Genomic DNA, 25,528 nt, shown 5'->3' on the forward strand with positions numbered 1-25,528 from the left:
CTCAAAATAGGGGAGATAAGCAAGGCAGAAACAGTGAGAGGGGAATAATGAACCACTGTTAAAGGACTGGAGAATAAGCACATGAATAACTGACTACGGGCATTAAGGAAATAATACAAGCTTAATTAATTAAAGCTATCATCTGTGCTTCAAGTGGGCTGATGCACGAAGGTATTCTTCTGAATTTAGGCATCCCTAAATTACTTTGTCACCTGGGCAAGGAATAGACTCAGGAATACAGCACATGTTCAAAAGTACAACACAGAGCACCCACTGCAGCTTTGGCTAAGGAAACTCAAATAACAACATCACAAATCTATTTGTATTTATCATAATTGGTCTTACTTTTGCAAGAGAAATATCAATTGCTTTTGATACTATTTGAAGCATATAGAGTGTTGAAAGATCTGGGGTCTTATTAACTTCTCCAGTTGTCTCTTCATCCTCAATATCGACTGAAAGAAAAAGAAAAATCAAGTCTTGGATGGAAAGAATTGTTCTCCCCAGCACATTCAGTGCTAGGGGCTCATCAACATGAAAATTAATATTTACTGTCTTTATAAAAAGGAAAATACAGTTTTAGCCAGAAAGGGCAGATAAAAGTACACCAGCCAGCCTTTGTCTGATTATTTCTTACTGATTTGTCTATTTAGAAATTTATAGCAAATGCAATTGCTCTACATCAACTAAGAGTTACAAAAGAAGCCACTCCTATGTATTTATTTAGCCACAGCTGCCCTGAACAACACAAAACATAGCAAAAGCCAAACTGAGACTTGACATAACTTACCCAAATCTAGGACTTCTTTCATCTGGTCTTCTTTACAGCCAGTGGATGTTGGGGACTTCCTACATGAAAATTAATCAAGAAATGAATGACAAAATGTTCATTTTAAATGAGAAAAGGTGTTTGAATCAACAACAAGAAATAGGGAGCATTCCCACACAAGGATATAACTCTCTCATGTGTGTGTGCATATACATTTATTTATTTATTTATTTATTTATTTATTTAATAAATATATGGTCTAAGAAATAAATGGTCTTAGAGAAAAGCCTTTTTCAGTGGAAGAAAGCTGCACTCCAGGAGTTCATCAGGAAAAGCAGCTAGCACAGAGCAATGCCCTGTGTTTCATTTGGGATTTCAGTCCTGTTCCAGCATCAATCTCATCATCTGCATGATATAGCAGATCAGATCATAAAATAAAATTTAAATCCCTGACAGGGATCAGGGTAAGATTCAAATTAGTCATTAAACTACTTGAAATATCCAAACAATAAAAGTGGGAATAGGTCTTAGACTGGCTCCTTTACCAGGGTATATTTTTAATCCATTAAGAGGGATCAGTTGTTCAACTTCTCTTGTGATTTAATTGTATAGTGCACAATTAAGAGCTTAAAATTCTTATGAATAACTGCTAAAAGGACTAAGTATTTAAGCTTGGCTGTGGAGTCAGAGCTGAAATAAAATGTTAGATTATGGGAAATGAAATGGGTTTTATTCTTCCTGTTGAAATCACACCAAAATGAATTCAGAATCAAGGAAAACTTTTGAATAACTATTTCTAAAAATAGCAAAAATTGACTTTTTTTTTTTTTTTCTTTTTTCCCAAAAAAAGCAATACTGTATCATTGACTTTTGCTTTGGAAAAAAAGGAATTGCACTGACAATCCTTTCAAAAATAGAATGGAATAGTTTCCTCAGCAACATTCTTTGTATGCACGATATTACAGCAACAACTGCTGTCATGTCACATATTTTCCATGAGCTTAATTTCCTTTTCAGAGTATGAAATAATAAAACCAGAACACAGACATATCACACTCAGGATTTGCCCAGTTTAAAGGCATTTTGGCAGCTTTCTCACAGATAGTATTTGATACTATAAGAACAGAAACACTTCTCTTTTTAGCTATAAATAAGTTAAAGGACTGAGGCAATGAAATGTGGGTGGTCCTGATTCAGGCCAGACAGAATGGAAATGAATCACCCACATTCTAGGAACTTCAGGTAAAAATAAATGGGAGGCCCAGCAGGTCAATAAAAATAAGAGGACTGAGAGCAAATTTGTGTAGTGGCATAAGCAGCACTGAGCTCCCACTGAGTATTACTGTATTTTTATGTGATATAGAATTGAATAGAGTTGACTGTGGTATATTTTACAACACACTCAGATCTCCCTTTGGTGTTTCCTGACATGAATTTCAGCTGAGATTCCCTTCCCATAGCTGCTTGCTACTATTTTCCTCTCTCCTGGTCAAAGAAAGGGTCTTAATGACAATAAATTCACCAATAAAATACTTTTCAGCCAAGTCATGTCACTCAGGCATAACCAAAAGCCACATTTTTGGTTTGTTTGAGATTGCACATTATTCTCTCTTCTCTTCTAGTGCTTCTTCCCAGTAAATCCCTTCCTATCTAATTTTGCAAGATTTTAACACCTTCCAAGGCCAGGTTGGACAGGGCTTGGAGCAAGATGGTCTAGTGGGAGGTGTCCCTGCACATGCCAAGATGATCTTTAAGATCCTTTCCAACAAAACCATTCTGTGACTTTGTGATTCTGTGATTCTGTAATTCTGACACTTAATGCAGCTCTACAGTTTCCATTTCTAAATGAAAATACAGCCACCCATGGTACAATTCACACATAGCTCTCCTAGCACCAGTTTTTGTAGTGTTAATTCTCTCTGGAAAGTCTAAAAGATGTTGGTTCTACACAAATTCCAGGAAGAACCAAGCCCGGGATGCAAAGCGCTCGGAATTCTCCAGGCTGAGAATTCCCATCAAGCTGAGGAAAGCGCTGACATCCAAGATTAATGTTGGGTGTTTTCTGCTTAAGTGGGGTATTTTTGCAGGTGGAGGTTCCCCTCCTTGAGGGGAACTTGTGTTTCTCAAAACAGCCAGGACATTTACTGCAATTTCCATTTCAGCAGAGGGCTGCCGTTCCAGGAAAATTTATTGGAGGTGTAAAACCAATTGGTTGGAACACTTAGGGAAGGGGGAAGTCATCCATCATGGCAGGAAAACAGGGCAGGAAGAAAATATGTTTCATTCTAAATATATTGTACAGCACTTTCTCTAAATATTTGAACATTCCTCTCTGGCCTCCAAGCATTGTAGGAAAATGGATTTACAGAGAAGAGCTGAACTCACAAGAGAGGGAGCTCCTTGGCACAATAATGGATGTGCATTCCATCATTTCCTATTTACACCAACACTCACAAGAGGTCAAATAAACCAAGGGGCTTAAAAATTAAACATCAGTGGCTTTAAGGTGACTGTGGTGGTAAAACCCATTTTCAGTGCCAGATTACAACAGCTTTTCTACTGGATGTAGAATAGGCAGGCATATCCAACAGTCTTGGAATAGTGAGTAAAATCTGCAGAGTAGATAATTAAAAACTAGCCTCTATAGCTGTTTGCAAAAGAGTAAAAAGGGCCATTCTGTGTGGTGCAGCTTGTCACTGCTTTGGGGCACAATTACAAAATCAGAATTACTAAAAGAAATTGCAAAGATGCAAAGGACATGATCACAATCAAGGCCAGGCAATATTTTTCTACAGGAAAAAGGTCTTGTCATGAGAACTTAATATAAATTCTATTATGTTGGCAACACTGGTTGACAAAGGTAACAGAGGCTCATGCACTTAATTTCCCCTAATTTCCTTTTTAGTAAAGACCTGCATCTGATTTGATTTGAACACTTGCAATATGAAACATTAACTGGTGAACAGGACAGATAGATTTGTGAAAACTGACAGATATAAAAGAGGTAAATGAGAAAGTTGGGTAATTTTTAATAGAAGTGGTCACTTCTGATAGAAATAGATTCCCTCACACATGAGTCTGCATTTGTCCTGCTAAATTTTACTAACTGTGACAATGTGAAATCTTTGTTGGGAAGGTTTGTATATAAAAAAAGAATTACTATAATCACAGGTTGAGCTACAAGATGGTTTGAGGTGCCGAATAAGTTGGGCTCACAAATGAACACAATGAACACAAAGCTCATTCATAAGCTATGAAAGAATATTTATCTCCAGCTACAAAATCAGAATTATAATAAAAATGCAGCTTTGTTCCTACTGTTCTCCACCAGAGATTTTGGAGTGTGAAATTCCCACTGGAATCTCCAAGGAGTTCAGTACCACCTGTGTGAACTCACCATTATGTTCAGCAGCTCTAAACTGCTGTCAGCAAAATAAACAAGAATCAGTAAAATTTTTTGTAAAAGATAAATAAATAAATAAATAAATAAATAAATAAATAAAAATGCACAACACCCACAAGACACTACATAAAGCACAGGAAAGGCTTCCTAGATTTTGGCACTCAATCAATTCACATTCCTGGAGATAAATCCAACCCTTTTCTCTGTTCACCATCCATAAGGTACCCACTCTGTCTGGTTTTGGCCTTCAACCCTTAGGCCATTTAATTTTTAAGGATGTGGAATATTTGTGGTCTTCCATTTCCTGTCAGAAACCTCAGATTTTTAACAGTCCAAACCACTGCAACCTGACAGGTATCAGCAATATAAATAATCTTCCTCAAAACTAGTATCAACTGTTAAAGATACACTGAAGATGGGGTATTCTGTTATCTCATATGATTATTAAAAAAAAGGTGAATTCAAAACACAGGTTACAGGTGAGACCACAGAGATTTTACCTCCTTGTAATCTTAGGGGTAAATAGGGGTAAAAAGAACTCCTTGTGCTACCTGCACACAACAGATTTTTTTAAGGAGCAAGTAATTCCACAGAGACATGGAACAGTCTGAGTTGGAGCACACCTCCACAATCCTCTAATGCAAATTCTCAACTGACTGAGTGCATTTCAGGCAACAGGCTGGACCACTCCAGATTTACCTCCTTTCCAAAAATAAAGAAATGATACCGAAGCCATTTGTCATTTCCAGTAATTGCAAAGTGCCTCTTCCTATGGAGTGCTGGAAAAATACTAGAAGGGCAAATGGCATTCCCACAGATGTTACACCGTGGGCTCTGCTGCCATAAATCCACTGGCACCACACAGAAGTCACAATAGTTTATAACTTTTATTTTAGGCCCTTTTTTCCGGTCCAAGCATTATGTTAGAAAAGGTGTTACGCAACTCTGGGCACTTGAAGGTTTTCACTCCTGATTTGGCAACCACGAGCAGCTCTCTTTTCGTCCATGGGCGAGTTAAGTCCATGTTCCCCACGGATGAGCCCGTTTTGTTTGACAGACATTCCTCTGCTGCCAGTTGGATGAGTCAAAGCCAGGCTGACCCCCTGGAGCAAGGGATCAGAACCCCTCCAGGAGGGTTTGGTTCCTCTCTCCAGGAAGGTGTGGCTGCACTGCTCTCACCGTGTTTCCTACCTCCAAACTCACTCCAAAGGACTGGGAGAAGCTGGAGATGATGCAGAGCGTGGCTGAAGGACAAAGGTGGAAGGAAATGTGCCAACCTAACTTACTCCTGGGCTGCTCCAGCACTGTTCTCACCATGTTTCCTGCCTCCAAACCCACTCCAAAGGACTGGAGATGATGCAGAGTGTGGCTGAAGGACAACACAGAGATTCCAGACAAAGGTGGAAGGAAATGTGCCAACATGATTTACTCCTGGGCTGCTCCAACACTGTTCTCACCATGTTTCCTGCCTCCAAACCCACTCCAAAGGATTGGGGGAAGCTGGAGATGATGCAGAGCGTGGCTGAAGGACAACGTAGATGAAGGTGGAAGGAAATTACCAACGTAATTTACTCCCAGGCTGCTCCAGCCCCGCATTCCTTTCCGCTCTTTCGTCTGGAACTCTGACTCAACCCCTACTTTCTAGAAACGCCACCCCAGCCCAAGGCATCCTCTTCCTCTCACAGTGGGAAAAACTGAATTGATTCCTCAGGCATTGCTCACACACACACTGAGAATCCTGGAATAATCTGGGGTTTTCTGGCTGGTTTTAAATGAGATCAAGTCCAAAATGACCCAGCCGTGGGAGCTCAGCCCTCATTCCACAGAACAGGCTATCCACGTGCTGAGGACTTTTAGGAACTGCTCACAGCTCCCAGGATCAAAACTTCATTACTCACCAAATTGCCAGGTATTATTTTACAGTGCCAGCCCATCCCACACACCGGTTTTGTGCGTAACACTGAAATATTGCAGCCCACCAGGCAAACAATACAGAATATTCCTAGAAAACCTATTTTTACACCAAAATGCACAGTAGGAAAGACTGAAGCCAAGCAAATCTGCTGGGTAAATAATGTACATTACGTAACTTTGCTGAAACTATTTTTCCTTTCAGTTGGAGATTCAATTTCATTTTAAAAAAACAGCATTAAAACTGGGACGTTAATTAGTATTCCTTACGAAATGAGACATTCACATATTAACCTTCAACAGGCATTGAATTCTGATTCACTATGTCAAGAAATTATCAGTGCAGTCCAGAAACCTCCTGAGTTGCTTGTGCTCTGCTTTGTTGCTTACACTGACTGAGGGAACACCAAATCCTGCTCAGGACTTGCTCAAAAACTCATGGCCAGTGTTCTCTGCCAATCTCCTAATGCAGATCAGGCCAGACTGTGGCTGGGGATGATGCAGGATAAAAAGATAGGAGAGGATATTTACAGTTTTAGGCACTCAAAGATCTATAACTGACAGGTATTGGCTCAGTCTTCACATGGAAAATAAGCTTTTTTTATTCCTGTTAATAACAGAGAGCATGAATATCAATCCTTTAAGGACCATAACACTTTCAAAATAATATTTTGAAAGCATAATGGTCCTTACAATATTTATACAATAATATTTTGAAAGTGTCAGATATGTAAAAGAATAAAAAAACAAAACAGCTAAACAAGCCTGAATATATTTTTAAAGGATTGAAGGAATTTGTTTAAAGATCTGTATTTTTTCCCTTTTTTTCTTTTTTTTTTTTTTTTGGAACATATGAAAGAGAAAAAAGCAGAATTTTCACTAACACAATGGGTTCACCTGTATTGTGATTTTATAATGCTGAGGACCGGGCCAGGAGTAGAAGGTGACAGTTCTTGCCCTGTTATCTGAGAGTCACAGTGTGACAATGTTAGAGACACCCCTAAACACATAGGGGAAATATAAAATAAATCAGTAAAACCTAACAGAAAAACAACAGCAAAAGTTCAGAGCAGGAAAGATAAAAATATTTAGCAGACAGTACAAGCTTCAGACAAAAAATGCCTAAAGGAACATGAAAAATATTTAAAGTATTTTAACAGAGGTGAATATCTAGCAAAGAACAGAAACACCAGTCAAAAAATCAACTCCGGTTATGGATAACAGGGTACAACATAGCAAATGGAAAGTGAACACAACAAAAAAGAATCCTTATAATAGGAACTGCTAGAAAGTGGAATGTATTATCAGGGGAGAGGTGTCACCTGAGTCATTTAAGACTGGAGCAGAAAAAACTTGGAAAAAGTATTACAGCAAATATAAATATATATAGCAGTGATTAATCTGCCATAGAAAAAAATGACCCTAAGAGTTCTTTTCCATCCATAATTTCTAAGATTCTATGAAATATGAGCAATGTTCCACTTGGTGTCTGTGGCACTTCTCTAACCCAACCCCATCTGTGTTAAAACACAGGACGCTGCCAGAAAAAGGCTTCTCACCAAACAAGGAGGGATATTTTGGGAATGGGAAGCACTGAAAAGTGCCCAGCTGTGGTGAACTCAGCAGAGAGACTGTGGCAGGAGGAGAAGCCCTGGCTCTGAGCTCACGGGCACCTTCCTGGTGGTGGAGCCACAGTGCATGGGAGGGGCTCAGCTTTGGGTTGGAAATGATGCCTTGAACGGAGACTGGACAGAGCTAAAGAATAAAGCAGGGATTTATTAAAAGGCCTCTATGGATCCACCTTGTGCAGCACCAGAGCCCAGCCAGGGCTGCAACCAAGATCAACCAAAATGGTCCCAAAATGCACGAGCGCTCCCGGGGGCTCTCACTGGGATCAGCTCTGCTCCATTTGCACCTTGCAGTTCATTGTCCCATTCCAGCTTTAGCCCAGGCACTCCCATCCTGCTTGTTTTTCTCTCTCCAGCCCACGTTGTTTGTGCTCTTGGGCCTGAGATTTGGATCATTTGTCCTTGGTGCCCAGCTGGAGCAGGAATTGTTTTGTCTCCTGCTCTGTGTAGAGAACTCACCATCCCCTCATGTGAAGCTCAGACCCACACACTAAAGCAGCACAGAATGTGAAAAATATAAAAGCCCAAACCTGAGGCATCAGAAAAGGCACCTGAATCCAACTTCCACAGGCATAAAGCAGTTCCTGGTGCCTGGAATACCCCTCTGCCCTGGCAGAATGCTGGCAGGAGGGCAGCAGCACAGCCAGGCTGCAGCCAGCACTGGTGGCCAGGCACGATCAGGTAAGTGCAATCCAGGGGATTGTTCACAATGGAAGGATGAGTGCAGAATCAATTATCCTCCCTGCTCCTGGAACTGCACACATCTCTGCCTCTGGACAATGGGATTCACTGCTGCATCCCTCTGCTCACTAATGGCAGCAGGAAATTTTTATTTTGACGTCATGATACTCCCAGTTCTTTGTGCCTTTCTGATTCTGAGCCATTCCCTTGAAGATCCTAGGAAATATCCTCAACTTCAGGTCCTTTTGTTCCCTTGGTCCAGTTTTGCCCTTTTTTTCTGATTTCAGTGCTCTGATTTTAATTTTATGCTGTTTTCCTTGGAACTAAGGGAGGGAAGTTGGTTGGCTGTGGATGTGAAAACCAGAATTTCAGGCATCACATGTTCTTCTTTGTAACTACCAGAAGAGAAATGGAGCTGTACAGTCCAAACCTGCCCATCTAACTCAGCAAGAGGTGGTTGCACCCCACTGCAGAACTGCCAGCTCAGATTTACTCATCCAAAAATTACTCAGCTGACAACTGGAGGGTTTTTCCCACAGCACCACCACGCTTTGCACTGATAGACTTAATGGAAAATTAGGAAAACACTTCAGGAGCAACAACTGCAGCACACCTCTGTAGTCAAGACAAAAGAACTGTTTCTCAACTGTTTTGAAGTGGGTTTTTCTTGCCTTTCCCCAGTTTTGTTTGCTCAAGCTGTGAAATGGGGAAATCTTGACCTTCTAACCCCATGTAACCTTCCCAAAAAGTCATTATTCATCGTGTTTTTTTTTTTTCCAGAAAAGCAATAGAAAGTCTTGAATGCAATGACAGTCATCAACTTCAACACCCATTTATTTCTTTACCATTTCTAAAGATCATGAATTCCATTCCACTCATTCTTTATTCTGTGTGCTGAGACTAATGTTAAATATTTGCCTCCAATAGGGGGTTCAGCACCAAGGAGAATCACAGGATGATTTAGAGGTCACCTGGCCTAACCCTACCTCAAGATATTGAAGGAAGCAGAGAACCTTTCCTTGCTGCCATCCAAGGCTCTATCCAGGATAAAAGACTCAGGAAAGTCTTTATTAATTTGCTCCCGGTGACCTGAGTTATGTTCCCTCAACATCATCTCTCCCAAGTTCCTACAAATCTTAAGAAACCACACATACAGCAATTTTTAGGTGGAATCTTGGATCAGTCACTTGGACTGGGTACTTTTAAATTTAGGTTTTTATTCCCTTCAAAATCTCTTAAAAATAAATAATCCACATTTTACTTGGCCTTACACACAACTGAGGGGAACAGGGACTCAACAAAAAAAGGGGAATACTCCTCTGAAGATGAACAATAAACAAGAGCATCAAAATTACCTGAAAGGGGTTTCAAATTTTCCACTGAAGTGTCACTGAGACATAAATGTAATTTTTAATTTGTTAAGTTAAACAAAATTGCTGAGAAGGAGCGTGGAGGAATTACTGACATATTTCTGTATAAATGTGTGTGCACTGCTTGCACAATATCACCACGTCCCAGCATTTAAAGCTTGGCTCCAAATAAGATGGAAACTCCCTTTTTCCAAGGAATCACATGGAAAAGACAAGCGGCCATGGGTACAAATTACTCCTGGGGACATTCCAATTGGACACAAGAGGAAACATTTTTCAAGAGAACAATCAGCCATTGGAACCATTTCCCCCAGGGAAAAGTGCTGAATTGCCAAAGCCTGGGCACTTTTAAGATTTGGCTGGACAGGGTGCTGGGTCACCTTGTCTAGACTGTGCTTTTGCCAAGGAAGGTTGGACCAGGTGAGTCTTGAGGTCCCTTCCAACCTGGCGTTGTGGGATTCTGTGAATTGAGAAATTCAACTGGCTGCTGTCTGCTTACAGCTGAGGAAAAATGAAGATTTGCTGCCACCTACATATTGCTTTTCCCGTGGATTAATTGAAACAGAAATTCTAAAATAAACCCCACCTGTAGAATCTGGGTAGGTATGCAACCTCTACAGCATGTTGTATTTTTTAATTAAATAACCCTTCATGACTTGGCAAAAAATATAATCATGGCAATAAAGAACCATCATTGACCCCTGTAATTTCTTTCATTAAAAGGTGTGAGTCAAAATGCTGTGCATCTGCACTTCCCTAGGATATTTTATGGCCAGGTATTCTTTTAAAGCTTGGCAGTAGTTTTACTTCCAGTTTTTTCTCATATATTTGCACAGGATGCCTTCAGTTTGCATGTTTTTACAGCACATGAAAAACAAGAAAAGAGACTCAAAAAGTAAAGTAAATGGAAGGAAAAATAAGATTTGTCTTTAGTTTTCTATGGGAGACAAAACCAGAATTGCAGATGCTGTGAATGAATGAGTGGTTAATCCTATGGAGGCTCTCAGCTGCTCACCTAAATACTTAGATTAGGATTTAGTAACAGAGAATGGAGGAGGATCTAGACAAATACTTGCTGGATTTACACTGTAATTTTTCACTGCATTACCACTGGAATTTTTCATTCTTTAAAATGCTCAATCACTTTGACCAGAACCTGCAGGGCACCCAAACACAGCAGGATTTGGCTGAAGGGAAATAAAAGTTTTGCAAGAGCCAGGCCTGATATTGTGGGTGTTTATTTGGACTCTCTGTTCCTCCCTCTGACCTCCAGGAGTCCCAGCAGCCCTGCTGGGTTCTGTGGGTGCTTCCAGGAGCCCGGAGCTCAGCAGGGATGCAAATGCTCTGCTGGCTGCAGCTCACACTGCCCGGCAGGAATGAACTCTGGAAAGGGCTCTGCTTAGGAAAGGGCTCCCTCTCCTGCTCCTGCTGAGACCAAAGCAGCTCTGTGGGGAAAGGGAATTGTTCCCAAATCCCTCCCTCCCTGCAGGGATGGAGCACAGACAGGATGGCAGCACATCCTGTGGGTCACCCCCCTTCCAGCCCAGCTTCTCCAAAGGTTGGGAAGTGTCAGCTTGTCCCAACACATCCGAGTGAACCACAGAATTACAGAGTTGTTTAGGCTGGAAAAGATCTCTCAGATCATCGAGTCCAACCATTACCCCAGCACTGCCATGTCCCAAACCCCAAACCCCCAAGGGCCACATCCACACAGCTTCTGAGCACTTCCAGGGGTGGTGACTCCACCACTGCCCTGGGCAGCCTGTTCCAATGCCTGACCATCACTTCAGTGAAGAAATCTTCCCTAATATCCAAACTAAATCTCCCCTGATACAGCTAGAGCCCATTTCTTTTCCTCCTGTTCCCTGGCAGCAGAGCCTGACCCCCCCGGCTGTCCCCTCCTGTCAGGAGCTGTGCAGAGCCACAGAGTCCCCCCAGAGCCTCCTTTTCTCCAGGCTGAGCCCCTTTCCCAGCTCCCTCAGCCTCTCCTGGTGCTCCAGACCCTTCCCCAGCTCTGTTCCCTTCTCTGGACACGCTCCAGCACCTCAGTGTCCTCCTTGTCATGAGGGGTCCAAAAGTGACTCCAGGATTTGAGGTATGGCCTCTCCAGTGCTGAGTAGAGGGGACAATCCCTGCCCTGGCCCTGCTGCCACATTGCTGACCCAGGCCAGGTGCCACTGGCCTTCTTGCCCACCTGGGCACTCCTGGCTGAGTTCAGCCACTGTCACCAGCACCCCCCAGGTCCCTTCCCACTGGGCAGCTTTTCCAGCCACTCTTCCCAAAAGTGTGGGGCTGGCTGGGATTTGGGATTGTTGTGACCCCCATGTAGGACCCAGCTGCTAACCAGTGAGGTTTGTATCAGACTTTTCACTGGTTTTTAGCAACACTCTTCCCAGGGAATTCCATCCAGCCCACCACACCTCTGAGGCTCATCCATAATGAGCTGTTCATTCATTAATTAGCCAGTACCAGGAATACACTCAATATTCTCAGCTTTGCTGGGGAGCTGCCAAAGGCCACTGAAGCTTTCTTCTCTACCTCAATTAATGCTGAGAGTGAGGAAAAAATCATCCTGAGAGTGGAAAGGATGAAGTGATGGGGCAGCACTGCCTTTTGGGATCAGCACTACCTTATAGGATCAGTCAAGCTGCAAGAAACCCGAGTTTTAAGACTTTACACTGTGGTACTTTGGCCTATTGCATGTTAATCTTTTACAAATTAAATGAATGTGGAATGCTGGCACTGTGGAATGCTGGCAGCTCTTTTCAGTAAATTTTTGGTTCCAGATAGGAAGCAAGTGCCACTCCTGGCCCATCTGCAGCTCCAGCAGATCCCCAGTTTGATAATTCCCACAGCCCCTACATTATAAATGTATTTATACCTAATGTATAATTGCTTCCTTCTCAATAGGGTCTCCACATATGCTATCTCCATAAGAAATTAAACTGGAAAACAAAATAGCAATAATAACTTTAAGAAATCAGTGTTACGTGTATAAATTAAAAAAATGCTACGCCTCCCACTCTTACATTTTTTCCAGAAAAAAAAAATAAAAAAACAACATCAATTAAGAACATAAGAGAGAGAAAAGCCAAAAATATATATTTGGAGTTCACTTCTAAAACTTTTATATCATGAAATAGTGCAGAAAAATAATAAAAACTCTGTTTCAGCACAATATCCCCAGAAACACTCTCACCTGTGGCCTGACAACCGACTCTCAGTTTTCCTGAGGGATCTTTCCTTCTTTTCTCTCCCAGCCCCTGAATGTCTGTGAGGGGCACTCACTTTAAGGCTTTTTTCACTGCTGTCTGCACCAGAGCTTGGAAGAGATTTCCTTTCTTCTGTCTTGGCCCTCTCTCTCTCAGACAGCAGCTTGGAAGAAAAGTCCTCTGGATCTTTGGGGCTGTTCCTTGGTTTTTCAGAGGCAGAACTGGTGTGTGAGCTTAGCAGAGCCTTCGATGCAAATTCCACGTGGGATTTTGGTGGAGATGCTTTGCTTTCCTGCAAATCAGGGCTTGGGACACTCAGGTCATGCTCTTCATGCTCCTCACCCCTGGGCTGGGCTGTGCTGCTGATGCTCGTGGATCTTTTGGAAAGTCTCCTTTTTTGGGGATCCTGGAAGGAAGAGCCATGAAAGGCACAGATTAAAATTTTAGCATCTTTAAATAAACGCAAAAAGCAAAGGAAAGCTCTAGCACTGATTTCTGAGCTAAGCTATTCATTCATTTTTAGGAATCAGCTTCTAGAGTAAATCATTAATTTTTAAAAATTAATCATAATTTAAAAAAAATCATTATTTAAAAAAAAATCAGTAATAAAATAAGCAAACACTTTCACTTAAAATTTGAGCAGTATTAAGGATGCTACCTACCATTAAAACATGTTTTCCATGGTTTTACCAAGAAAAACAACAAATTACCTCCTAAGAGCTTAATTTTGGGGCTGTATCCAGCTCAGGACATCAAGACATCTAAAGATATTTTACTGGTATCTACCATTATGGGTATCTAGTCTTTACTTCTAAATCAACGATATTTACAAATATCCAGCTAATTAATTGAATTCCCATATGCTCTTCAGTACTACCTAAAAGTCATAGTTAAGTATTTTAATTTCTCATTATCACAAGCTTAATTTTACATTGGAAAAGTCCCTGTCGTTATATAAAAGAAGCATAAAGAAAAAAAAAAAAAAAAAAAAAAAAAAGTAGGCAAGAAATTTTAATTTTAAACTGTGCTTTGAAAGCACTTCTTGATGGAATATGGTCTGATCTGATCCATTCAGAAACTTATTTTCAACTGAAAGCAATTTTCAGTTCCAAATGCTCCTGATTAAACGTGGGGTCTTGGAAAAAACAGAGTGAAACAGATACTGTGAAGGTAACAAAGCAATTTTCATAGGAAAATGGAAAACTAAATCTGTCAAGAGGTTTCAGGAATGGGGAAGATTTATAAAGTGATTTATAAAGTGTGCTCTCAGTGACCTGAGAACACAGACATGCAGGGGGTAGTTGCCTGCAGTGGTTATATCTGAAATTCTGAATGAAGCACAACGATTTCCCTAACTTAGCACTTCTTTTCAGCCTGCAGAGTTAATGCAGAAGCCATTTGAACATTATTTGCAAGTGACTTTTTTATCCCAGCAGGCTGGATATAAAATCCATGGGCAAGCCAAACATTTTTGAAAAGTGTTGGGAATCACCTCTGGTGGACTTGCCACTGGTCCAGCCATCATTCCTCTGGCAATGAGACCAGCCCTGGGCCTTGACTTCTCCTTCCCTGTGGATTTCAGCTCCTCAGAAATCACAGCTGCTTTTAAATCCTCTCGACTGTCTTTTAACTTCTTGTCCCAAGCACAGGGTAAGTTACTGCTGTGGGTTGTCCCTGTGTGGCATTTTTCACTTCTGTGCTGATGTTTTCTGGGTGGAGGGATTTTATCCAGTGGATTCTCAGCATCATACCTAGAGGGAAGAAAGAGGAAAAGCTTGAAAGAGCAAAGTAATGCACAAGTAAATTAATAAAACCAGCTAATTAGAGCACTGTTGTCAAGTAAAGTTACATTTTATCTTGAAATGGTAATCAAATGCAGTCACTTTTCACCTGAACATCTGGATGTAGGACATCAGAACATTATTTCATCATTATTATGTGACACAACTGGTTATAGCATGGGTAACACAATCCCATAATTACTTATTTTGTTGTAGAAGGGGTTCAAACTGAGAAAGGGGAAATTTAAATTAGATATTGGGAAAAAATTCTTCCCTGTGAGGATGCTGAGGCCCTGGCACAGGTTCACAGAGAAGCTGTGGCTGCTTCTGGATCCCTGGAAGTGTCCAAGGCCAGGCTGGATGGGCTTGGAGCAACCTGGGACAGTGGAAGGTGTCCCTGCCATGGCAGGGGGGTGGAATGAGATGAGCTTTTAGCTCCCTTGCAGCCCAGTCCATTCTGTGACTGTATGATTGTACATCATGGCAGAAAGTGCAATTTATTTGTGATATCAGACAGGTCCTAAGCTACCACCAGCAGCTCCCGGTCCTTCTCCATCTGTTTGAAAATTTGTTAACACTTTTGCTCACATCCTCTGTTCTCCTGTAACTTAGCCTGACTCTACTGACTCTTCTCACTCTTTGTTCAACTGTAGAACACTTACTTTAGTCCAAAAACAAAAGCACTTTTGTGATGGAAATTATTTTACTGAGTAGTCCCCAGCTCCATGTCCATTTATAAATTTATAAATTCTGTGTAACTCAAAAACACTCGCCTTCCTTAACACAAGGAAACAAATCCCTGAACTTGTTTATCCCTCTGGGATGCTTTCCTCCATCCTGATTCATTGTAAAGTTGAAACATCTTGTACCACAAAACTGTTCCTCTGATTTAACCCATTTTTCCAGGAGTGTGTCTCGTGTGGTGAGGACACGCTGAGTATGATGTGTATGATGCCTTGTGAAGGCTGCCCTAGAAGAGAGACTGGACAGAGCTAAAGAATAAAGCAGGGATTTATTCAAAGGCCTCAATGAATCCACCTTGGGCAGCATCAGAGCCCAGCCAGGGCTGCAGCCAAGAGGAACCAAAATGGTCCCAAAATGCACGAGCGCTCCCGGGGGCTCTCACTGGGATCAGCTCTGCTCCATTTGCACCTTGCAGTTCATTGTCCCATTCCAGCTTTAGCCCATGCACTCCCATCCTGCTTGTTTTTCTCTCTCCAGCCCACGTTGTTTGTGCTCTTGGGCCTGAGATTTGGATCATTTGTCCTTGGTGCCCAGCTGGAGCAGGAATTGTTTTGTCTCCCTGCTCTGTGCACAGAGCTCACCATCCCCTCATATGAAGCTCAGAACTACACACTGAAGCAGCACAGAATCTGAAAATATAAAAGCTACAACCTGAGGCACCCTGTATGTAAACTGAAGGGAGCCTGATCTGCCTCTGGAATCATCAGGAAAAGTAAGGACTGCTACTCCCAACCCATCCCCACATCACCCCTCACTGCCAAGGGCGCTGGCTCAGAGACTGTTTTAAGTTACAGCAACCTCCAGTAGCAAAGTTAAAAGCAAAGCAGAGTCATGAATAAGGAACCAGTGCAGAGTCCTGTCTGATTCAAGTCTCCACCCCTGAAAGCATCGTTAAAAGTTACAGTAGTTGAAAATAAAACTGATTTCAGGCACTGGCTGGCTGACCTTGGCAGTCCCTGGTCTTCCCTTGCCCAAAGGGGATGGCAATGGTGAGGATGAGCCTCAGGGCAGAGGGCAGGGTTAGATGGGATATTGGGAAGAAATCCTTCCCTGTGAGGATGGTGAGGCTGACACAGGTTGCCCAGAGCAGCTGTGGCTGCCCCTGGATCCCTGGAAATGTCTAAGGCCAGGTTGGATGGGGCTTGGAGCAAGCTGGGATAGAGGAATGGGATGGAATGAGATGATCTTTAAGGTTCCTTCCCACATTAACACCACTGGGCACTGCTGTTCCCTCCCAGAGCAGTGTCAGGGACTCCCCTGTGGGAGAGATCCATGAAAGGGAAAGAAAAAGGGATTAAAAATACAAAAAGAAGAAGAAAAAAAGAAAAGGGGAAGAAAGCCTTTGCACTGCCTCTTTTTCAAGTGCTGCTTCTGAGCTCAACTTAAAACATCTTGGCTTTCTTCCCCTATAAGAAATGACTTCATGAGGTTTTTTTCATGCACTGATTTGGCTGCTTTGGGCATGTTGCATTTAGGATGAAGGACAAAACCTGATTAGTTCCCTGAGGGTGGAGGCTGGGAAGCTGAAATACACTTCTGTGCCCATTTTAAAAGCTCTCTATGGAAGTACAGGACTGTTAATCCTCTTTGAGGCACCAATAAATGAAAAACTTGGTTATATGCTGTTTTCAGGTACTCTGCAAGGTCTGAACCTACATTATTTGTAACCACACTGAATTTAAGACAGCAAAACTTGCTCTTTCCTATGTAAGGCATGAATATACCTGCAGTTTGAGCACAGGTGGTTTGTTTTACCTCCAAACCTGCTTCAGTTTGAGTATTCCCAATGTAAAAGGCATGAAATCTCCTATTTTGATGTGCTTCAGTGACTGAAAGACGCAATTGAGGTTATCAGTCTTCATAATTGGCAGGGAACATAAAAGATCATTTTTGAAGGGTGGCTTGCACAGGAAATTTTAATAATCTGGAAAATTAAGCTTTGTGTTATGAGGAAAACTAACAAAAGAAAGTTGAGCTCAAGATATAAAACATTTAACACTCTTTCCCTTCATTAAGAAAAACTAAGTGAATACACAGGGCAAAGAGAAATAAATCAGACTGTACCTGGAGGCCTGAGTTTTGCTCTCATCCAGAGCACTGGCATTCCCATGATCCTCATCCAGGAGGTCGGGTAGGTGGGATGCTGAGCTCTTATTCTGAGGAGTTGCCAGAGCAGAGCTGGAACCAGAGCTCCTGGAAGTCCCACGGTGCTCCAGGAAGTAATTAGTAATAATTTCCAGCAGTGTTTTCAGCGGGTTCTCTTTTGCCTGGCCAAAAAGAGAAATAAAATTCTTGGTGGCTGTTGAAATGCTGTGTTAGTCTGGCTGCAGGGCATGATTTTTATAGTGTACAGCTGAACATTTTCACTCTTTCCTGGAGTTACCTGAGGGTGTATCCCAGGAGTGAGTGTACAAACAATCCAGGGAAATGGAAGATGGCAGCTAGAGAATGTCAAGAGCTCAAAGGTGCTGCTGTGTTAAGTGAAGGAAGCATGACACAAAAAAGCAACCTGTCACGGAGATTTCTGACTCTCGTTTCAGCTAAATATTCCAAAGTGTGGAAACTGTGCTAGAATGCACCTTTTCTACACTGGGAGAGGGTTTTTTGAAGTGGCATTTATAGACTTACGTGAAGATACCAAAAGTATTGTGGTGCCTCAAGTTATGAGTGAAGTGTTTATATTGCATTTCCAAGGATCATTGTTGCTATTGGACACAAAATGAGAACACAGAAGCTTGGTAAGTTCAAAAGAGAAAAAGACACAGTTTTATTCAAATGTCTGGTATTTATAGAATTCCAAAGGTGACCGTGGATTGGAGGATGGAATTACCACCCCTCCAACCACACTGGTCCAAAGATCAATCAATCATTTCTCTCCACCCACAGAGAAATATGTAAACTATTCTATTTCTACATGAAATTGTGTGGGAACTCTGACTCTCAAATACGTAAACATTATCAGAACGCTAAAGAAGTTTTATGAGAACTTTAAAACTTCCAAAAGAACTGTGAAAGAAAACACTTAAAAATCAGGGCAACAGATAATAAATGCTACAAGAGTAATTTCCATCTGCTGTGCCACATATAAAGCTGCAAATGGGTATGCAAGGATACTTCCACGTGGTGCCAGGTGTTCCTCACCTTGTTCTGTTTGTACAGGGAGTGCAGGTGCAGGACATTCCTGAGCTCATTCCTGTTGCTGATGCTGAGTGCAGAGCGGGGAAGCTCCTGGTCCATGGTGCTGATGGTTTTCTTCAAGCCCTGAGAAGGAAAAGTGTCAGACCCCAAAGCTTTTACTCTGGGTTTTGTTGGGTGGGACATGAAACTTGTGGGTGGCAGCAGTTTGCAAGCAGGAAATCCTCAGAACCTGTGCTGTAATGGTACAGCCTTGAATTATAGCAGCCCATGGAGGTGAAAATAATTAAGGTGGCTACATGAGATGGAAATTGCTGAACTGAGAAAAACAAAAACCTCTATGCAGCTGACTTCAGCTGCTAAACAGCCTCCTAAGACTGATGGTCAGTATGAAAGGCCCTGAGCTGAAGTTATTCCAGGCAGCCTCAGGCTGGAAATCAGTCAGATCTCCATGGCATCAGCTGGTTTGGGGTCTTCCAACTTCAATTTTCATTCTGTGGTCAGCACCCATGGGCACCTCAGAGACAAAACCCATGGGCATCTCACTCTCTGGGGGGAGACACTGATTTATTGTGAGCTGGATCCCAAAATAATTTAAGTGGTACAACACCAGGCTACTATTTTGAGAGAGAAAGCCCTGATTCCTTCTGTGGAGGGTTATTGTCACAACAAAGGATTTATTTTTCTGCTGACAGAGCGTCTGGCTTGGATTTATGAAATTAAGGGCGAGTTGTGGTAAATAAAAGATCCTTATCCCTGCAAGCTTTGATGTATATGAAAGATCTGGGGGAAGCAGAAGCACAAAGGATTGATTATCAGTGTCCCTCGTTTTGAAAATGTAAATTTGGAGATGGGATGCAAAACATGAGGTTTGTGTAACACTCAATGTGGCAGTGGCCGCTTAATTTCTGATATAACTCATTCCTGACACAGGGGGTACAACATCAGCAATATTTCCTAAGGATTGAACATAAATACAAAGTAACAGGTGCTGCTACATAGAAATGTGAAGGTGGTTTCCAGTCTGCTCAATCCCACACTCCCTGCATGTCTGTGTAGTCCAAAATTCGCTTTATAGTATTAAATTTCTGACAGGTACAATAGCCTCGTTTCTCCCCTTACCTCAATTCCTTTCCCCCGGCCAAAATAATGGGGTTTCTGTTGAGTTATTACTGAAAACTGGAGGTGGGGGGGAAATGCGTATTACCAGTTTATCTAAAACTGTTACCTTTTGCCTTAATTTAAAAAAGAAATTAAAAAAAAAATTTAAAAATTAGGCTTTGTATGCCTCTTGCAAATAGAACGACAACAAAACACACAATTCGTGCAGGAATAAAAGAAAAAAAAAAGTTAAAATTAGAAAAAAAAAAAACAAAAAACTACAAGAAAAACCAAACTGAAAGTGCGTTTCTTGATTTAATTTCCAGTCTCGCAGGCGTGTGTGGGTAAGCATGGGCTTGCCCTGAGCAGGAGGAAGCAGCTCCGTGGCCGGGAATAAAAGGGCACTGTGGGAGATGTAGTCCAGCTGCTCACCCCCGAGCCTCCCCCCCTTCCCACCCAGCTGCTTTCGGTCCGGATAAATCCCCCGGCATCCCTGAATCCCCCAGCCCTTCCCGTTTTCCCCGGCGCCATCCCCAGCGCGGCTCGGCTGCGAGGAAACTCACACAAGTTTACCTTTCTACTGAGAAACTCTCTCACCAGTGATGCGGCCACTTCTTCCACGAAGGCGTTGTCCATGTTTCAGCCCCCAAAAAAGCGGATTTGGGGTGCGGGGATGCTGCTCAGGCCAGGGCAGCCCCGCGGCATCGCCGCTGCCCGCGGTGATGGGACGGAGCCCGCAGGGATGTCGCCGTGGGTACCATGTCATCGGAAACCGGGACAACTCCTCCCCCTGGGGAGGGAGGGATGCAGAGAGGAAGGAAGGAAGGAAGCCGGACAGAAATTTGGGATGGAGGGAAGTTGTAGAGAACGGGAAAAAAAAAAAAAAAAAAAAAAAAAAAAAAAAACAGCAAAACTTAAAATAAATTTGAAATAAAAGAATTAAATTATGAATTATGTGGTAAAGAACAAATATAGGTGTGAAAAATGCATATTTTATGATTGGCTTTTTGCAAATGTTACAATAAATATTATATGTGTAATGTTGGAAAGTTATGCTGTATTAATTCTCTCAAGTAGTGTTTTGAATGTATTTTTAGGTTATAACACAATGTTAAAATAGAAACTATACTATGTAAGATACTTTTTAACTAGCTCAAGGAAGAGATGGGATAATCAAGGAATTCTTCGCACAAAGATAACAATTACAGAAACCCCTACATTTTCCAGAGGAGAGGAATTTATGGCTTTCCTTATCAACAGAAAGGAACTTCTTCAAGCCTGACTTAGACTCGAAGGCGCCTGGGAATTAACAGAAACTTTTTGACAAGTACCAGACGAATTTCTTGTTTTAAATAAAATATATGCATAATCATGAAGTGTTTTGTATATGCAACAGGCTGTTGCTTTTAAGGTGATTCTTTTGTTCACAAGGCATGCTTGTCGTGGCTTAAGTGCCTGAGAGCATCCGGACGTCCATAATTCTTTGCTTTTTATTGTCTTGTAATTGTCCTGACTCTAAATTTTTATTACTCTAATTGTATTACTATTTTTTATAACCATTTTATTATTATTAAACTTTAAAAATTTAAAAAACCAAGTGATTGGCGTTTTTCACATAGGTATTGGCTTTCGCATTTATGTATTAACTTTTGTTCTGCAAGTTATAATTGTGAAAAACAGGATTCACTGCTTAGAGTTTTAAAGAGTTTAATAATAATAATAAACAAATAATAAAATAATAAAATAAAATAATAATTAATAATAATAATAATAATAATAATAATAATAATAATAATAATAGTAATATAGTAATGGTAATAGGATAAAAAAAGGACACTATTTCCAGTGCTGGGGTGCTCCTGGCCAACAGCCAAAGCACACACTGGTGTACACAGACAATGTTATCTTTCTACTGTTACATCACTAAGATACAAGCATATTCACGTGTTTCATGCATTATTCAAGCATTCTTTCAAACTTTCTGCTGTTTTGGGAACCCCTTTGTTTCACTTTTTCACTCTCGAGCTTATCTGCCTGAGATCCTGGGTGTCAGGTCAATATATTTTATTTCTTCTTGTGTCTCCATCCTGATGTTTCACATCCTCTGATAAGATTTTCGTGTGTCCTCCTGAATTTTAACGTGCTATTCTCTAATTGTGCTCTGCTTTGTGTCAGGGTTATCACCTGGACAGGTTGGTCAGTGCATGGCCTCACACTGGTTTTAGTTACACAAAAGCCTTTCTCACATCTCGTGTTTCCCTAAAGTCTGTAACACAGTACATTCATCACACTATTGTTTCCATAAGTGATACACAGATATTATATTCACTACACTATTTCTATGAGCAATACACTGCATTCCTAAACTGATAGATTATATTATACTAACATGCAGCCAAAAAGATTTATAATTGGTACTATTTCTAAATACTTATAAGCACTAACAACATGCATAGGTTAATACATAAATGTGAAATCCAATATTATCTGGCCATTTTTCACATTATTGATGACAAAGATACTAATATAGTTAGGATATTTTATTTTTATTTTTGTTTATTATTACTTAGTTTAATTTTATTATTACAAATAATAAAATATAATTTATTTATATAGAAAATTATAATTATTACAAACAGTAAGTTGTAATTACTGCTTTTCGTTATAGACACATATTGTAATATTGGCTTTTTGCAAATATTAAAATGGATTTTATTTGTGTAGTGTTAATGTAACTTTGTTTTAAAGATATATTTTTTATTTCTGTTGTTAATTAAAGTTAGATGTAGTAGTTAAACAGCTGTGCTTGTGTTGAAATGCCTGCTGGGATGGGATAACACCCAACGAACACAGGATGAGGACACCTGTACAGATCTGCCAACCATCAGCACTCACTGACTTTGGTGTAGAACCAAATCCTAAAAAACTGGAAATGATAAGACTGGACTAAAACCACAACCAAAGAATACACATGTTCTGGAAGAGAGGATCCAAAGAAGAGATCTGTTAAACAGTTCTTAGAACATGTAAACTAGGTTTGGGGAAAAGTTTACCATACATAAAGGTCTATAAATATGCAACAGGCTGATGTAATAAAAAATATTTAAAAGGTATCCCCAAAGATAACAGGGTGGTCTTGACTGAGTGCCAAGATGCCCCCAGCCCTAATAACCTTTACAGTCCTTGTCTCCTATTGTCCTTTATTAAACTTTTTAAATTTTCACAACAGAGTGAACGTGTTTTTCACATTTTGATATAGAATAATCTGTCAGTTTTATGTATTCACCATACAGCTTTTATAAATAGCAGTGTAATAGATACTAATTTAGACCACAGCATAATGGAGACTGTGAAATGTTGAAATGCTTTTTCATGTAACTAACTCAGAAAACGGTGTAAAATAATTAAGTGATTTCCCACATTCGGGGACTATCTTATCTTATCTAAAGATAAGATAATGGAAACAAAAACCAGAGCACCAAAAAAATGAGGATTTATTGACCTTCATTGTCAGGGAGTGAAAATACAACAGGATGGAACCACAAAAAGAATTAAAATATAAAAGTATAAAAGTTTATAATAAAATATAAAAATATAAAATATAAAACCAAGCAAAAGAACATCTAAACTCAAAGGAGTGTTTGAATATGTATAAACTCTTATGATTATGCATGTACATATAATGTAACAGTATATCGAGAACAGGATTTAAGTTCACAGTGTGCTTTTGGCAAATAGCCAAGCACCCCAGCACTGGATTTTATCCCTTTTATCCCGTAATAACCTTCTATAAAAAATTTAAATAGTGAGCTGTGTTTCTGACAAATTATATCATTATAGTATATTATGCTATTTATTATATTATATTGTGTTATGTTATATTATATTAATAAAAATAATAATAAAAATAATATTTAATTAAGGAATGTTCAGCTCTGAGATAGGGAGTGGATTTATGATGATTTCTTTCTTTATTTTTAAGAAGTGTACATAGTTACCTGCAGTCAATCCTCCTGTGCTAATTCATCTTTTAACCATGTGTGTACCTTTACTAAAGCAGCGCTCTCTGAGTAAAACTGTATAAACCAAAAACAATTTGCAAAAAAGCAAAGAACAAAAATTGCAGCTGCTAAGTAAAGCTGAATTTCTCACACTGGCAGTGTCTGGAGTGGGAGATTGATCAGCTGAGCCTTTCCCTGTAGTTATACCTGCATTAGGCAGTAATATAACGTGATCAAGGCTGAGATTGTGGTGCCACTTTTCAGCCTGGGGAGCTGATTAAGGTACCCCTGATTAAACAGCCCCTGGCTGTTGAGATTCCACAGCCTTGCCAACCTCTTCCAAAATCTGGCTGGTTTTGTGTGCGTAATTTTCCCTGTCTGTTTCAAATTTCCCCTGCTGTGGCTCCTGGCTCTTCTGTCTCACCCCTCTGACATGAATCTCTGTTTTACTCTGTGTTTTACTTCCCCCACAGCCAAAAGCTGCACACAGCCTATAAAGCCTTCCCAAGTCTTTTGTTCCACTTTTTTTCACTCCATGATGCACAGACTCTATCCAAATCCCTCTGATGAGCAGAGGATCAGGCAGAGTTTGAGGTTTTATAGGGGTTGCTGCTCCCATCATGTCAGGTACAGGCTGGAGCTCTCACTGCAGTGTACCTGACCTGGCTCGCTGTGTCCCTTCAGAGTTCCCTAAATAATTCCAGGTGTGTTGTTAAGCTCAATTACTTTTCTTACTTAAGTTTTGGAATACAGTAGGTGTTCCCAGTGTTGTTTCATTTATCTCAGAGCTGTGGCCCACAGCTTCTTACAGCCTCCAGCCCTGGGAAAGACCTTCTGGAGGCCAGGATGTGCAGATGGTCACCAGAACTGAGTCTTCTGGCAAGTTAAGCTGAGTCTAAGGGGTTCAATTTTCTGCAGAGCTGATGTGGTGGACTACAGGCTTTGGTGTTAACCACCTGCATGACTTTTTGGAGGTGAGATTCACATTCTCTGAGATTCCCTTTCTCCAAGGCCTTCAGGATGATTTTTGGTTGCACTGGGTAGCAGCATCTGCCGAGGTTTGATGCTCTTGGGGCACAGAGGTGCCTGCCCACCTCATCCCTGTGGTGCTAAGATTTGATTATTCTCCTTCATGTCAGTGACAACCCCTCCAGTGCAGCAAGCCCAATTTGGCAGCACGATGCTCTGTAATCCACAGACAAGAAAACAGGTTTCACTGAGAAAAAAAATCACTTTTTTCTTAACCCACCACCTGCATCCCACCTGCTCCAGTTTCCCAGGTGCTGCAGAAGGTTTCCTGAGGCACATTTCCCTCATATCCTAATCTCTGTCTGAGCAAAGGGCTGCTGAGCAGGCACACTCTGGGGACGTGGCACTGCTGTCTGTGCAGGTCTGATAATCAACAGGAACTGGGGCTGCCTTGTGGGTTTCTGCTTTTAATCAATCCTGGAGCTCACAAGTGTCCCTGTCCCTGCTCCAGGGTGGGTGGCAGTCATGGCACGTGGAGCTCACCTCCTGTCACTCAGCAGCTGCAGCTGTAGGACAATTTGGCTGGTTCAGCATCACCAGCTGCTGATCATATGCAGTCTAAAAACATTCTTCTGGTTAGGGGCTAAGGGAGGTGCTTCCAGAAATTTGACAGTTCCAGCAATCCAGCAAATGGGAGGTCTGGAAAGACTCTTTAAAGTTTTCTTTGAGCATTGTGGTAAATACCATTATTTTCCAGAGTGGGTAACACTCAATGAGTTCAATAGCTCTGGCTTTTAAGAGGCACCTGTAGTTGGCTGACAAC

General features: G+C 41.1%; 1 protein-coding gene across 3 annotated transcripts in view; it reads right to left on the reverse strand.

The window, feature by feature from the left end:
• MINDY4 (MINDY lysine 48 deubiquitinase 4) overlaps nucleotides 1-20,488 on the reverse strand; it is a 68,996-nt gene extending 48,508 nt beyond the window's left edge. For 2 of the 3 annotated variants that reach the window (XM_053976109.1, XM_053976092.1), the window contains exons 1-7: nucleotides 20,309-20,488; nucleotides 18,641-18,760; nucleotides 17,564-17,766; nucleotides 14,467-14,725; nucleotides 12,962-13,380; nucleotides 791-849; nucleotides 346-455 (exon numbers count right to left, since the gene is read on the reverse strand). In XM_053976109.1, the coding sequence (XP_053832084.1) occupies nucleotides 346-455; nucleotides 791-849; nucleotides 12,962-13,380; nucleotides 14,467-14,725; nucleotides 17,564-17,766; nucleotides 18,641-18,760; nucleotides 20,309-20,371 (1,233 nt within the window). In that variant the 5' untranslated portion in view covers nucleotides 20,372-20,488. The remainder of the gene's footprint in view (nucleotides 1-345; nucleotides 456-790; nucleotides 850-12,961; nucleotides 13,381-14,466; nucleotides 14,726-17,563; nucleotides 17,767-18,640; nucleotides 18,761-20,308) is intronic. The other variant, XM_053976100.1, reaches the window with a different exon arrangement.
• Between the last annotated feature and the right edge of the window lie 5,040 nt (nucleotides 20,489-25,528).

This window comes from Vidua macroura, chromosome 1 (assembly GCF_024509145.1).
Source record: "Vidua macroura isolate BioBank_ID:100142 chromosome 1, ASM2450914v1, whole genome shotgun sequence".
In the NCBI taxonomy this organism is placed as follows: Eukaryota; Metazoa; Chordata; class Aves; order Passeriformes; family Viduidae; genus Vidua; species Vidua macroura.